This window comes from Lipophrys pholis, assembly GCF_963383615.2.
Source record: "Lipophrys pholis genome assembly, chromosome: 1".
Lineage (NCBI taxonomy): Eukaryota > Metazoa > Chordata > Actinopteri > Blenniiformes > Blenniidae > Lipophrys > Lipophrys pholis.
Window position 1 is genome coordinate 17,914,377 of NC_137635.1, and position 16,306 is coordinate 17,930,682.

The following is a 16,306-nucleotide window of genomic DNA, read 5'->3' on the forward strand; positions in this document are numbered from 1 at the left end:
TTTGCCTGCAGTCCTGGATGGATTTGGGAAAGTTAATAACCTGTTTTCCAGTGTGACACGTGTTTGCACAGATGAAAGGGAATCCCGGAGTGAAAATTGGTGGTTTTCCTGCAAATGTTTGAAAGCAAAACTAAGCTTTGCAGTTTCACCTTCATGGTAACTCATAGCACTTTAGACGACCAGCAGCACTTTTCCCGCTCTGCGCTATACTTGCATTGTTTAGTTTTTTGTCGATCAAACCCAAAATTTCAAAGCGTTAAAGGACCCAGCGACTTGTGCTAAAAGCATCTGCTTTTGTGACCGTGGAAAGTGTGGATGATGAATCTGGCCCGAAGCTTGAAAAAGCGGATGTGTTACACATTACCATGCGACATATGCCGCAATAAAGTCAATACGTGGCCCACGTATGTCCACAGCGGCGCCAAAAACAACAGGGCCAACGCCGAGAGTGGGAAGACAAGTTGTTGAGCAACAACAAACTTCCTGTTGAGTCCCGGGCCGTGTGGGTTTCACAGGCTGGGTTTGTTGTTCTGTTTTTTTCCCAGTGCCTTTGTCATCAGGAGTCAGTCGCGCATCACTTCCACTGACAGACACCATGTTTAAGCCATTAGGTTTCAGTGAAAGTAACTGTGAAAGTCAGGGTCCAGTTAAAAAAGAAATTAAAATGGTCTCACCAATCTCAGGATCTCAACCAACTTCCTGGTTCCACGGTCATTTGGTAGTTTGTCTTTAAGGGGCCGAAACAAGACCAAGATATTTACGCTGTAGTCTCCAGACCGGTCGTATCAGTCAAAATCTCTGAAATAAATCCACACAAAGGTATAACTCGTTTCCAAAACACAAATTCTAAACCAACTTGTGCGCTTTCCAGATTTGTGTTTGGCCATCAACGTCACCATCACTCCCTACCCCTTCACGGTGGCCCAGGAGGGTCAGAACATCACCCTGACCTGCGTCGTGTCGCAGCGACGGCGGAATGCAGCTTTGCCGGTGGTTAAATGGACCTTTCTGCCAGCGGGCACGGACAGACCGGAGGACGAGCTCCTCATCGCCCGAGTCAACATGAGGAAAGCACGTTTCTATGGCAACTACACCAAGAGTTTCCCGTGGCCCAAACTGAAGCTGACAGTCGTCAAGCAGGGGAAGGTCTTCGACTTGCTCATTTTGAACGTGTCGGAGGAAGATCGGGGGCTCTACATGTGTCGGGTGCAGGAGTTTAAAAAGCACCAGGCCCGCTGGAAGGCTTCGTCCAACTGCACTGCCGCCACGGAGCTCAGAGGTGAGAGAGCTGCATGAATTGGCTTGTTTCTTAAAGGATTAGATTAAAGCCAACACAGCAGAGTGGAGTCACAGTAGACTACCTCTTATTTGGATGCAATGAATTTCCCCCGACACTCTTCTGAACAACAAACCAATAATCTACTGTTACAATAACAGCCAGCTGCTGTGTGAGGATTAATCCCCAATCCTCATAGTGTACATCATTAACAGGAGCAAGCACATAGTGACACACTGACATAAGCACTGAGAAACATAATTGGCATGTGTTATAAGGCAAGGCAAAGTCTTTGATAGAAATCCATTCAGACACAGGGCAGTTCACAGTGCTTCACAAAGAATAAAAGAACTACATTAAAGGAAGCTGTTAAGAATCTTAATATTAAGCGATTAAAAGTATGAAATACTTCACAATCTCTCACATTTACTCTCACACTCATTTTCTTTTATTAGATTGACTTTACTTTGTGCTTTTAGTATTTGGCATCCAAAAATCACCCACAAATGTCAGGTCCTCTTATCAGAGACCCGCTCTACACAGCCAACATAGAAATAATGAATTCATACATGAGTGGAGGAAACGTTTCACTACTTCACCTCAAAAATTAATCCGCGATTCATTTCAAGGAGTCATTTTTAACTCAATCACTGTTCAAACGTTGAGTGAAAAGCTCAAACCTTCTTCACCTTGTTTGCAGAAATTACAACTATAAATGCAATTTCTGTACAATTTCAAATTGATTCAATGGATTTTGGTGCTAAAAGGCAACAAATTTATGTTTGAATGGCAGAATAGCAGTGAGACTTGCCAGATAAGGCGCTGAGACCTAAAGCATAAAATGGGCTGTTCCTCGAGCATGTGTCTTTTGCTGTCTCAATATTTCTTACTATTGTTTGTCGAAACCTTTATTATGTGTCCTCACCTATATTTCACGGGTATTTATAAAGTACTGGAGCCTTTTCAGTGTGTTTTCACATCAGATCAGTAAGACTAACATGAGGCCATCAGTACTTTTACCTCATGTAGGGGGCAGCGCTGAGCACAGAGGGTCATACTTGTTCTGCTGTTGATTAGATTAGAAAAACTTTTGGTTAAACATTTCGTGCTCAACAACAATATCTCCCGTATGTGTCTTTCATGGTTTTTGTGTGTGCGGATAAGTTCGCAAATAATGTCAAGTCAAGCTCAAAAACAACAAGTTTCATGAACTTAGAGATGCTTCATTGGTTAAATTACCACTTGAGTTCCCACTTACTAATGAAGAGCAGGACTTCCAGAGGTCATGCAGGTTGTAAGTGACTGGACATATTGAGATGTGTATCTTCTATACCTCATTGTGTTTTACAATTCTTCAGTAACCACAGCTCCTATTGTAGTTTAAAAATGTTTAACAGCAAGTCTGCTGTGTCATTTATAATGGAGTAGTAAGAAAAACAGTTGCTACTTAAACTCAAGAATGACAAATGCATATATGAAGTACAAAAAAGAGCTTTTTATTGCTTGAATGGTTTGACGTCTCCGTTAAAAATGGGCCTCCAGAGCTATAAATCGTTGGTTCACGCCGTAGCTTCATCATATCTTGCAGACGCTGAGTTTTTTGTGGCGAGCTTTCAACAAAATGACATCACTGCTCTTGACGGTGTGAAAGCAGAGATTTACCAGCCCTCTCTCCAACCACAACAGAAACAATGACAAATGCTGTTTTGATAGTAGTGCGAACGCCAAGAAGTTAAAGCAGATGTAGGATTGAGATTTGCGTGCCAGCAGCAGAAGTCGGTGGCAGAGCTGCTTCTTGCTGCATAAAATAGTTCCGTTTCATTATTGACAACTCTGGAAAAAAAAGAAGCAAGGTCTCCTCTATTAACTCGAACCGTGTGACACATTTTTTAAAGCAACTCAGATTCAAAGCAAAAGTTGATGTTCAAACATACAGATTTGCACAGAGGACACTCAACCGGCGATAGCTATTAGTCCTCGGGGAGCAATTCTGTGTCTCCAGTAGCAGCAGTTTCTCTGACCACAACCCAGTGATGTCATTCATCTGGCTGAAGACGCTGCAGCACTGGGCTCAGTGAACCCGAGCGGCGTGCTGCTTTTGATTTAGGGAGGGAAATGTCACCCCGTAGGACCAGGCCTGGAGATAAAAGGCTCCTCCATCCCCATAAGTCGCCGTGGCTCTGACTGAATCACTGGGCTTGGAAGGAGAGCAGAGCGAGAGCGCGAGGTTTCAGTGCCTCTTGCTGGCACTTGAGACCTTCGCACAGCGGAACGGATGACACATCGAACGGTGTCAGATGCTGCAGCGAAATCCCTGCGACTTTCAAAGAAAAAACAGAAGCAGTCTTTCCTACTTGATTCACAGTGGTGACAGATTTGTAGACCCTAGAAGGCTGTGAAGTTTCAAGTTCTGTTATTGAGTTTGACTCTAATTGTTCTTGCAGATCAGTTCCGTTTTTATTTGTGTCCCTGTCGGGGAATTAATGTTGCAGTGAAACTAAAAGAACGCACATATATGGAATTCAAAAACATACATGGCATACAATACTTAAAAATCCAAGTGGTATAATACAGTGGATTTTAAAGGCATTGCATTGACTCCCTGTGTCTTTTAGGGAGTGTTCTTTTTTTTTTTATTGTTTTTAAAGGTCTTAATGATCTTGTGCCTTCTTATCTTACAGTTTTACGTTTATCTTATACACCATTGCATACCCTCAGGTCCTCCAGCACCGGCCTTTTAATCATCCTCACCATAAATAAAGAACTTAGGGCTGTTCATGTTTTTAAAAGCAGGCTCAAAGCTTCCTTTTTAATAAGGGTTTTGACCAATGTCCCCTTTTAATGTTTTTAACCTGTTATAGGATTGTAGAAATCTTATTCATTCAATTATTCATGTTTTTACCCTGTGAAGCACGTTGTACTTGTTAGTATGTTTAATACTAAAAGCGTTATATAAATAAAGTTTGGTTAAATTTGGTCCAGGGGCGAAGGAGTGCCGATACCTGTTCCCCTTCATGCGAGGAAATCTGAGCCGAAAGCCAGAACGCAAAAACTGGAACTCTGCATGAATGGACTGTATTTGACTTCCTGATTATTTGCCTGTTGCACAGATCCGTTAATGTGCAATAAGGAACTCCCACTGTCTTAAAACTAGTCCATTTACCATGGTCCTTATGGCAGTGCTGAGGTTACCACACCTTCAAGGCTCAGACACGAGCTTTTCATTTTTCCTGCTGGAATTCTAATAGCACACGTAAAGTTTTTGGGGTAAAAGTGCCACTGAGCTTTGAGGTAATCAACCATCAGAAAGACGTCAGACGGGCCTTAGACGTGAAAACCAACGTCATCAAGAAGTGTGAGGAGAAACAGTGGGTCCTGGGAGTGCTAAAGTGTTTCCCACAGAAGGTCTGTCTCAACAAGATAGCATCGGAATGAGGTTACAGGATAAACACGGGGGGTGTGGGGCCACTTTAGGTAGTAGGTTTGCTTTCTCGTCTTCACTTTGCATTTTGAAAAAAAGAAAGTAAAAATACGTCAACAGATAATGTTATTAATTGGAGTGAGAATTTTGCACAGCCATTTTTCAGGCATGACTTTTTTTTTTTTAATAGTAGTTAGTGACTATCCATACGACGAAGCTTCACTTTAAAACACTTCTTCACCCTCCTGCCCCGCATTTCTCGCACCGCATTTTCCATGGAAACGTTCCTTCGGGCTGCGACTTTCGTGGCGTCCTCAGCCAAGTCTGAGCCCCGGGCAGACGCGCAGCCAGTCCCTGCTGACAGCTGTTGACATTGGCCCCGACGAGGAGTTTCCCTCCCCGAAAGTAGAGCAGACGGGGAGTCCAGAAAGACTCAGCAGAAAAGGAACAAGAGATAGTTGTGCGGAGGAAAGTGAGGCCGGCAGCGACAGTCGTTGTGGGCAGCCGGCTCGTGTCTGGCTCTTAACCTTTTGCGGTGCAGGATGTGGAGAGCTATTTTCATCTGAGGAAGTGCCGGTCCATTATGGTTTCTGTGATAATAACGAGAAAGCTTACGTTAACCCTTTTCAGATGAATACTGCAATTAGGGCATTAAAAAAAAAAACACAAATACTTGAAGGTGACAAGGAGCTCCTTCTTTGGTTAGCAGGTTGTGGAAGTCGACACCTGCATGGAAATCCCTGTGGTGAAAATATTATTCAAGTTGGTTTGAGCCACACAGTGATGTAGTTTATCCGCCTTGCCTAATTCCAAAGGACAGAAGCCTTCTATAAGATGTTTGCCTGTTCTCTCTGTGCATGTTAGGTTTCTTTTTCTGTAGTTGTAACTGTTTGGGATTATTTGTCCCATGACGGAAGTTGTGACCTGAGTTCACTCACAGTCAGCTACTCCCATGAATCAAACAGAAAGAGCAGGTCATTTTATGGAACGTATTGGCCAGTGGAGACAAAAAGATTGGAGTTCAGGTGCCACATACACATCCCAATTACATCTTGAGTGGACCTGACTGATAAAAATAATGCCATAATTACCTATAAAGTTGAACTTTTAGAGTTTTTCTTTGTTGTGACGCAGAGTACATACATGATGAAAATGTATATATTTTCACACAAAAAACGAACTACTACCACAGAAAATGGCTACAATCTCAACATAAAGCCAATTTTAATGAAGACTTCTGGTGCCAAACACAGTGAAAAGTCCAAAAAGCGTGAATGTTTACTTTGAAATTCTATAATTTGTTTGGTGGTATGGTGGTCAAATTGGAGAGTCTTGCGGTCCAGTTATGTCCCACAGGCCTTATATTTGACGCCCCTGCTCTATGCACATGCAGGATCCCTGTGATATGTACAGCTCTGTATTGGAGGGATTGTAATAGACAAGCCGAGGCTCTAAAAACACAGGAAATCTGAACGGAGCAGCAGTCGACAGCTATGATCTACATCAGCTCAGCGTCTGAAAGGTTCAAACCCTCCTGCGGGACCACACTTCCAATGACACGAAGCAGATAGCCGAGATTTCTTTCTTTTTTATGTGCACGTGAGTGCGTTACTTTCTGTGACGTCGAACTAATGGAATTCACGCGTCAGGAAACCACCAGGTGGCCAGGTGTTTCCACAATTCCACAAAACCCCCATTACTCCACTTACTGCTGCTATAATAAACATGTTCGTGGAGGTCAGACAGTTCGGCACAGTGCGGACAAGACCTCCTCTTGGCATAAACAAACTGAGCCCATAGGTATTTCTATAGCACACGTGGGCGATCGGGCGCAAATGCAATGCCTTGCTTCTTCGGGGTATAAGGATGTGGTTCGGTTTAAGTATAGCATAAAGAAAAATGATGATGAAAACCACAAAAAACAGAGTTTTAGAGGTTGTGCAGCAAGAAATGTAAGAAGACAAATGACATAAAAAGAAGCCAACAACTTAAGCTTGTGTTTACGCTCATAAAGAGGACAGAGTGTACAGAAAACATGCCTGTATTTAAAGGGAAAGTTCCAAAGAGACAACATGAAACTGCAGGGTGGATTATCTGAAGCTCTGTTGGGACACAGAAAGAGACTGTGTGCTTACATTCATCTCGTCATTTATAATACAGTCAATTAAAGCAGCGACTGATTCAATCACAGAGTCATTATTGAGTCCAGTTCATGTCTGTGTGTTGATGTTTACTGGCACAAGTGGAGAATACAGTAAGTAATTGAGTGCAGCTTTGTGCCTTTGGATGAATTAAGGGGAAAAAAAGTGGGGGAAGAATGTTTCCACTGTTGTCAGATCTCATCTTCAACCATTCAGAAGTCGCAGTATAAAGAAGAGGTTTTTCAGATGAGGATAAAAGATGGTTTTATGGCAGGCAGCCCACCAGATTTATCCAGTTTCAGCGTCTTCCAGCATGTGCAGCTGCTGCTCTGACGAAGGCCCACACAGAAAAAAAAACACCACATAGATGTCATCGACACTCTCAAGATTTGCTCGGGGAATAATTTATCGTGACTTTTGTAATAAATCAACGGCAAAGAAGCTCCATTTTCAGACTTCTAGGAGTTTATGGTTTTCATAAGCAAGAGGTGTCCAAGCTACGGCCTGCAGGCCAACTGCGGCCAAATGTTTATGTTTAATTGGCCCTTTCTCGAAAATATCATGGAATATTACGAATACATGAAATTGCACTCGATAACTCGGGGGTTGGGAACCTTTCTGAAACAAAAGTAACTTTGAAGCTACAGAGTTATACAAAGGGACACTTCACTGCAGGTTTCCTGAATAATTGGAGCTCAAATCATGTTGATACCTTCAGAACAGGCCCTGATGACTTAGCTCCTATACAAAAACAAATGACACTGCCGAAAATGGAGTAATTAAGCATAGCAACGGAGTACAGAAAACCTCAGACGATTCCAATGCTGTATTTCACTCTGCTGAGTCATCCTGCCATTTGTAGTGTTCAGTATGTGGTCCTAAAATTAAAAAAAATAATTTAACAGTAGACATCACTGCTGTAGTTAAGGTCACCTAAACCAAGACTCAGTCAATATCAAGTAGACAAACAAGTATATTAAATGCTAATTCGGTCCTATAGCACATCTTCCAAACAACTAGTACATATCACGCAGGAAGCGAAGTGGCTAGTTAGTATACCGAGTCAGCCTTCTATCTCTTCACAAAGGAACGTTCAGAGGAAGATTTGACCACAGAGAAAAGCTTATTGCGTGTAGTTTTTTCCAGATAATGTAGCTTCTGGATTACCCGAGGCCGTCTCACTGGCGTACTTGCTGGTTTGTTGGTTGGACAGTCTCACATGTGGGAAGGTCTCCGCGGGCGTGGCGGCGAGCCGGCTCGTCCTTAGCTGCTGCTGGTTTGGGGTATTTCAAGATGCACTTGTGGGTGTCACTGCAGGAGCTTCCTGGCACCAGCTCAGCAATCGTACAAGACTGCTGCAGTCTGGAGGATTTGGACAAATGAGTGGGCATATGGGCTAAATACCAAGAAGAAGTAGCACTAATGTTGGTCTGTGAGGCTATTAAAGACCTCAAAGTGTCTCACATCTGTTCTCTGGACACTGACATTTATTAGTTGCTTATACTCTCAACACTGCCCCCTGATAACACTGATAACATACTTATCTTCTTTTTTGTTGCCTCGTAGAGAACAGAACATGTAGATATTTAAGATAAAGGTGGGGTCAAAATTGTGAAATTTACGTTCATCCCAATGTTGAAGCATACGGAAGCTATGTTGTGAGGATAATGTGAACAGGCCTTGACACAAAGCGGTGCTGGCTGTTTAACGGTTTGGTTTTCAACCCTGCGTACGACGTTTGCTTTCAAATCTGTCATTTTGTGCCACTTCTTCTGATTGACTTCAGCCTAAAATCGAATATGTTCATCGATAAACAAGACACTCCTTGATCTTTGCATGAAATCAGGCCGGGGTTTGTTCTGATTGTAGAGAAGACGACCAAAGTGTGAGGCTAAAGTTTACGATGATGCATAACCCCAAGTTAACCGATGTCTGGGGTTAATGAGGCATTTCGAGCTTGAGCCTCGTGGACAGTGAGTCAGAGACACGACCAAGCAGGGAGGAGACCAGCTCAAGACTCCTTCTCTTCCTACGTTTGACTTTATTTAAACTCCATCTAACGTGTAATCAGACGGGAAAGAAGCCACAGCCGACCTCACGTGTTTCTCCCTTCTTCTTTTTTTTTTTTTCCTTCATAGTGCACATCCTACCAGCGACCAAGGCCAAAGAAAGTCTGTGGACCTTGTTCGAAGGTAAGTCGAGGTATTTTTAGTGTGTGTGTCTTTGTTTTGCAAAATTATCCCAAACCAAAGAGAAACACTACAGTGGCTCAAAATACCTTTCTTTATTTTCAGATGTTTTCATACGGGGAAGTATACATTCCTAATTCTGACATGTTATGTGTGTTTTCAGACGTGTACCTGTGTGCCGTGCTGATCTGCTCCGTGGGCCTGCTGTGCATGTGCATGTTCACCGTGACGGTAACCTGCCAGATCATACAGAGGAAGCAGAGGCTAAAAGGTCAGCAGCGATGTCGGCGAATGTGACTCGTATGTTCAGTCTTCCTCATTGTGTCTCCGCTCTAATATGTGGTGCATCTCTGCAGATAACTACCACCTGGTGAAAAGTCCTCAGAACAGGTACGATTTTTGAGCTTATTACTTTAATACCTTCCACGAAGAAAACGACAATATTTGGTTTGCATCTTGTGCGACGCATTCATGCTGCTGTGCACATTACCAGGACTCCGTGGTGTGTGAACTATTTACAAATCCATTTTTTTTTAACCAGAACAATTTCTAAATGTCATATAAAGATGGTGATTACATCTCAAAGCTGGCCTGAAATACACTCGCGCTGTCTTCGGTTGAAATTCCTAATTATTTTTAATGAAGATGTTAACGAAAGGATTGTCTACCTGCAGTAGATGGGCATCAGCATGTCGTCAGAATGGAATCGCAATATGTGATTTATTGTTGCAGGCAGAGTTAGAGATAATACTCTACTGATGTGCTTCCAACTCCACTTTGAATAACCTAAACTATCTCTGTCCAAGAAGTAATTGTTGCCAAATAAGTACAAGAATGTACTGAATCTTTTCTAATGTGGTTCCACTGCAGCTCAGGAGAGACGGTCACTAGTGTGGTCAGTGTGTCTCCTGCTCTACCCAAGAAGGAGAGGAGGTACCGGAAGAAAAGGAGCAGAGACTACCAGGAGGAGATACCACCAGAGGTACCAGCAAAAGGTAAATATTAGTCATGGGAACATTCTGAGCTGAAGCATATTGGGAAAAGTTCGCTGTTGTATTAGTCTGATTTACTTTTATATTCATCACACATCAGTTAAAACACAAAATGACATGAATACATGCAGACAGCACACAAGTTTGAAAAGTTACGGTAGGTTTTGATTTTGCAAAAACAAGCAATTTGCGATAAATCTCACAGCCCTTGTTCACATAATTAATTACACAGACATCGTGTTTGCTTACCGATTGATTTTGTGCCCACAGCTCCCATTGGAGACAAAACGCGGAAACCCAAACTATTAAAACCTCAGCCAAGAAAAGTAGTGCTGGTGAGTTGCATTCATTCCTGTTTATCCCATCGCTCGCTTTAATTGTCACGTTTCATTTTTGTACAGATTTGAAATAAGTGATTTCTCCCTGGTTTAAATGACTGAACGTTTCACGTTTACGTGGGAATGATTTAAAAAAAATGTCCGTTTACATGGAAACAGCAGAAACGTTGAAAACAATGTATTTAGTGCGATGAACATTAACAAGTCGAGTACACAGACATTCACATGGACAGATGACGAACTTGGATTACTACACTGGGTGACTCTCAACTAAAAATCCATCAAGTCCCAGGAGAATATGGACTGGGAGTCATGACACTCCGCAGGCCGCCATTGTTGTCATTGTCCAGCGACTTGGAGCTTTTTCAAAAAGTTGCACTTTCAGTGGCTCCGAGTACCGTGGTCGTAGAAATGGAGACACGAAACGCAATGGAAGTTTTCTGTTTTCACATTGTGATGCAAGCGGAACCCAAGGGCTTTGCTCATTGGTAGACCTATTGGTAGTGTTGTTCTACCAACTCACAAAAAAGCTCCCCATTTGACAGCAACGTCTGCTAAAAAAAAACAAAAATAGTGACGAAATACTCATAAAGCATGCCACATAACCCCGGTTCAATTTTAAAAGGTCACTGGAATGCAATATGTGGTAACTTGGTATTTTAATGGCACCAAATACTGCAGGATGCTTAAAAAGTTCTTTGGCAGCCTCGACCGAGAAGCTCCTTAAGGTAGCGTCTGCACACAGTCTGCTGCCATTTACCAAACCCAGGTCTTTACCCCGACGGTAAATCCGCAGCATCCTCAGCCCTGTAATTAGCTTAATGGAGTCCCACATCATTTTTTCTTTCTTAACCTCCTTTTTCCAGCAACTCCCTCTCCCGTTCATAACCCCATCATTATCTTTTCTCATACCCCTCTCTTTGTCTTCAGCCGAAGATAGTGGAGGAGAATCTGACCTACGCGGAACTGGATCTGGTGAAGCCGATTCCAGAGCCCAAAGCGTCATGTAACGGCACCGTGTACGCTCAGATACTGTTTGGAGAGCAACAGCTATAAGAAGAGAGCACATACACACACACACACACACACACACACACACACACACACACACACACACACACACACACACACACACCACTAGTAAACTGTGCCTTGTGTTACAAATGATGTCTATTTATAATCTGCCTTGTTGTGTATTCAAATGGTTTGTGAAGAGTGAATGTGTAATTGTACATATGATTTTATATGAACTTTGATACTTTTTATAAGAAGAAATGAGACATGCTTTTCTTTTTTTTATCTACTGGAGAATTTCTTAAAAAAAAATTTCCCCCACACCTGTTTTTTTGTCCTGTGTTGTCTGTGTGTTATGAGAGTAAGAAGGTGGATGTTCTGACCTGCAGGCTGGTTTGTGATGAGCAATGCTGCTATGTGTGATTTTGAAAGAAAAAAAAAGATACACAATAGCAAACATCCTTGGTTTTTTGTTTGTTTGTTTGTTTGTTTTGTTTTTTTTGCGATGGACGTTATAAGAAACAAAAGCTGAATGGGTAGTTGAATGCTATGGGTCAGTTTGTGTTTGGAGGCGGGGCTTCGCCGAAGGTAAATCATGTCGTCAGGTAACGTGCCTCACTTCACTTTCTAACATTTTAGTCAACTGAAATACATGGAGGCAAGCAACATAAGAAAAGCAATAAATAAATTCTTGTCTTGTTTTTTGTGAGAATTATGAGGAATCTAGAATTGCTCAGCATTACCTCCTTCACGGTGTCGGTGTTTAGTCTGGCTAGACTGCCCTTCATCATGACCACAGCGACACCAAGTTGATGCGGCAATTAGCCCACTGACCCCTCCACCCCCAAACAGGCAGGCATGCACAACCCTGCAAGCTCTTTCATCTGGTGCCAACATCAACTAAACAGACTGTTCGCGACACAGGCGCTCGCATATACATATATACAAGGGTGGAGTTACCGAGGGGCTAAACACCGCTGAAGACTCGTACAGAAAGGCACGCGCTGCGAAGCCAGAAAACCTGCAAGCAATTCTGACACCTGATCTTTGAGACGGCATGAGACCTGCATTTGGCCTGTTTCACATTAACGTCAATCACAGCTTCAAAACGTTTGACGTTTGTTGTTGGAGATAAGAAGAACCAGAGGCCATATTGGCGACTATCCCGGAAACGTACGCTACGGCCCCCGTTGTCGTCTCACGTTCCGTGAAGTGGAGCGTGAACGCACCCTGGACTCCCCTTTTTTTTTCTTTTTTTTTTCCATTTAATGATCCGCTGGACTCCAGCATGGAAAAGCAAAGGAGAGCTTTTTTAAACAGTGAACTTGAAACCCAGACACAAAGGCACCGGATCCCTCCCTCCCCTGCTCGGCGAGACTCTTGCTATCTTCAGCGAGGTTTCCACGCAGATAGAGTCCCACATTTTGATGAAATGCTTATATTCAATGTATAAGAGTTTTACCATCCCTTAAACCAGTAGTGTAATGCAGTAATTAAAGTGCTCAGACGCAGGGTTTGGCTCCATATATAAAGGTATAAAGTTTAGTTATTCAGTTATAAACAAAAATCTATGTTGTAATGATAATCCGCCCGGTAACAGCTGATGAGGCTGTATAAGTCGAGACGGGTGTGATATCATGGATTGAAGACATGTTTTCTCTAAAAAAAATTACAGTGTGAGGCTAAAATGCGGTTATACATTTGGACATGTTTTGTTCTCCTGACTTTTTTTAGCATTACGACATAAACCACGGTTGACCTTCGCTGTCTCGCGCGATCCAGCTTTCCGCCGTCGTTCTCCCATGTTCATCTCAGACGCACAGTTTTGGATTAAGCATGCCCAAAGTGACGTGACTGAAGGTGACCTTTCGGCGGTGGGCAGAAGTGTCTTTCAAACTGCCCTCAGACTGTGAAATGTAAAGTTTCTTCCAGACCACATTGTCCTCAATGGGAGTCAGCTATAACTGGAACCATGTGTGTGAAACTCGCCTCTGTGCTTTCTTCCTCTCTCGTTTCCCTCTCTCTTCCCACCACTGACCTCCACATCCACCAACATTCCAGCGTTTTCTGCTCTTGTTCAGTTTGTACATTTCGGTGTCTAAGGGTGAAATAAATATGAAAGTAGACGAGGGAACCAAATGCAAATGAAGTGTCGTTGTTTTTTTATTGGTTAAACTCTTTGAATGGACGTTGACGACGTCCGTCCTGACTGACCACTGAAGTTGTCTTTTTAAAGCTTAATATTAGAAATGTGTGTAAATTAAGGACTTTAACCCAAAGTCGGTTGTTCAGGGACAACTATTTGAAGATGTCAAAGCTCTGTTTCCACAACAACCATCGACAGGAAATTGCTTTGTTTTCAGCGACAATGTTGACGATCGTCTCACACATGGAAATACTGAGGATGCATTCCATTAGTTTCTTCTTTTTATTTTTTGTTCAAGCATGCATGTAGAGAACAGTAAATAATCACGTTTCTTCAAACTGCCTTTCTGCATCATACAGGTCCAATCAGTGTCTGATGTATGTTAGAAATATTTCTCTGCCTATGTAGATGTTGTCGTGGTAATCACGACATGTAACCAGAGTACAGTCAGTATGAAGATACATTACACCTCAATTATCCAATCAAATATTCTGAAATATGTGCCATTTTCTTGGGTTTTACACCACTTTATAACAGTTCTACCTCATTAAATGGAATTTAAATTATTGAGAACTAATGTTCTATGATCATTTTATTTTTTTCAAAGTAATTACACTGAATATGACTGAAAACGCTTTTAACCACTAGTGTTTGTTTTTTTTTTTTTGAGGGGACAGATGGTTAAAATGCATGCAAATGTTGATCTGATGACTTTTAATAAGGACTATGATGTCAAAATGTCACTTTATCTTGTCCTTTATGACTAAATGATGATACCATCTGTCTGCTAACATGCAGAGACTGGGAACTCTATCCTTCTATGGGTTCATTGTTCATTTATCACTTCATCTCAGCCAAATAGTTCCTACAGTAGAAGATGTAGTACAGAGATGTGGAAAGCTAAATAATTGTTATTCAGACTTCCATGTTGCTTTATTGAAATGCTGTATTAGATAAATGGGATAACAAAACTTTCTATAGGAGATCTATCTTGTGAAAATCAGCCTATCAGGGTGATCATAAATGATTCCAGTGTATTCATGCAAACATATTTACACTGATCCAATCAGGTTTATCGCAGTGCATTTGTGTTTAACGGCTCTAAAAATACAAAAAAAACCACATGTCCAGCTTCCTCCAACAGTGAATAAGCACTCAGGCTTTGCAGTCAGTCAGGAATGACTCCTGCTTAAGATTATTGTGTCAGCAGAAAAAGTAGAAGTGAGAGGGCTGCAGCAGTTTTCAGGCAGATTTGGGTGTCGGCGACTCTCGTGGCGGTGGAAGGGCTGTAATGAGAGAGGGGGGAGATTTAAATGTTCGGGTTAGTTTACCTGCTCCCTCCAAATGACTTTAGAAAAGGAAAACACGGAACCCCCTCGCATTCGAGAGACAAAAGAAACCCCAGAGACCTTAGAAAAATGTTTCCCCCCACAAAAAAAAACCACCACACACAGAGTAGATAACCTGGGTTTTGGGGAAGTGGTCCAACAGCAATAAACTATAATTGGCAGTAAAAACAACATCTAAGTTGTTTCGGTTGGGGTGAATTTGTTGAAATGGAGAAAAAGGAGGAAATGAAAGCCGGAAAAAAAATTTCCGTTGGATGTTTGTGAGAGTGAAGCAAGGTGGATCATTTGGAAGACTGATGCGGCTACGAACCAGCAGCTGGTTTCGCGGACACTTCCTTTAAAAAGAAACAAGTGATGTCACAGCTAAAACAGACAAACAACCTATTGTTAACGCTGAAGCCATGTCATGCGTGTGTGCTCCGGCTGTTCCACGCACGCCATCATCTCCGTCTATAGAAGCACAATGCATAGTAAACACAGTCTACTGGATAGCATATCCTGTGTGGTTACAGTAATGTATAGCTCCAGTGAATTAAAGAAAACAAACAAAGAAAAAGGATAATGAAAGACTTGAGAGAGTTGAAGTCACAGAAAGAAGGAATCAGATTGTCCAGTCCACTCAGTCCCACAGTAAGACCTCAATACTTTCGCTCAGTACAAGCAGGGGCATTAAATCACGTCTTCTGAGGCAGGCCATTGGATATAAAACCGTTTGGTTCCATGCAAACATGCTGGAAGACACTCCTGTTGAGAAGGAAAGCGTTGCATTAAAGAAAGCCGTAGACTGACCCGCAGGATCACAGAATTAACCCCAAGTCCAGCCAGTTGAAAAATATCCACCATCTTATTCTACTTGTTATTTTAGGAGGGGAGACTGCCTGTTTCCAAAGTTCAGTCGATGAGTAGGAAAGAAAACATCTTGGAAAATGGAGGCCGTGTGCCGCTCAGTGTTCACCAGCACTCCAAGAACAAAGTGTTTGTGAAAACATGGAGGAAGATGTCGACGCTGACTGTCTGCTCGTTTTGATATCCAACAACTTATTAGCTCTTCCTGTTGTTCGGATGAATTTGACAGGCAGTAACTGCTTTTTCACAGCCAGATTTATTAGTCTGCAGTCAGGGTGCCTGTCATCTCTCATTGCTATGATCCACTCTCCTGTTGAGGGGAATTGTGGGCTGAGCAGAACTAATGAGAAACAGCTCGTCAGGCTCTGGTTCAGAGGCCCGCTGGTCCAGCCGCCTGTCACCATTTTGGGCTTTGGGCTCCCCGACGCCATGACGTCATACGACATTGACTTTAACGATCAGTTATTGGTGTGCAAAGTAGCTATGATGCAAAGTTGTAAATGGTAAAGTCAATGAAGTTGATCACGGAGCTGAGTTTGGATAGTTTGGACTATAATCTAATCCTATACCAGAGATCTGCAACCCTTATGTTAG

At 42.4% G+C, this 16,306-nt stretch overlaps 1 protein-coding gene across 1 annotated transcript in view; it reads left to right on the top strand.

Annotated features, from left to right (window-relative positions):
- vstm4b (V-set and transmembrane domain containing 4b) overlaps positions 1 to 13,518 on the top strand; it is a 13,817-nt gene extending 299 nt beyond the window's left edge. Inside the window, exons 2-8 of the mRNA XM_080459258.1 lie at positions 872 to 1,279; positions 8,977 to 9,030; positions 9,191 to 9,298; positions 9,384 to 9,417; positions 9,898 to 10,022; positions 10,290 to 10,354; positions 11,288 to 13,518. Of these exons, the coding sequence (XP_080315384.1) occupies positions 872 to 1,279; positions 8,977 to 9,030; positions 9,191 to 9,298; positions 9,384 to 9,417; positions 9,898 to 10,022; positions 10,290 to 10,354; positions 11,288 to 11,413 (920 nt within the window). The 3' untranslated portion in view covers positions 11,414 to 13,518. The remainder of the gene's footprint in view (positions 1 to 871; positions 1,280 to 8,976; positions 9,031 to 9,190; positions 9,299 to 9,383; positions 9,418 to 9,897; positions 10,023 to 10,289; positions 10,355 to 11,287) is intronic.
- Positions 13,519 to 16,306: the final 2,788 nt, after the last annotated feature.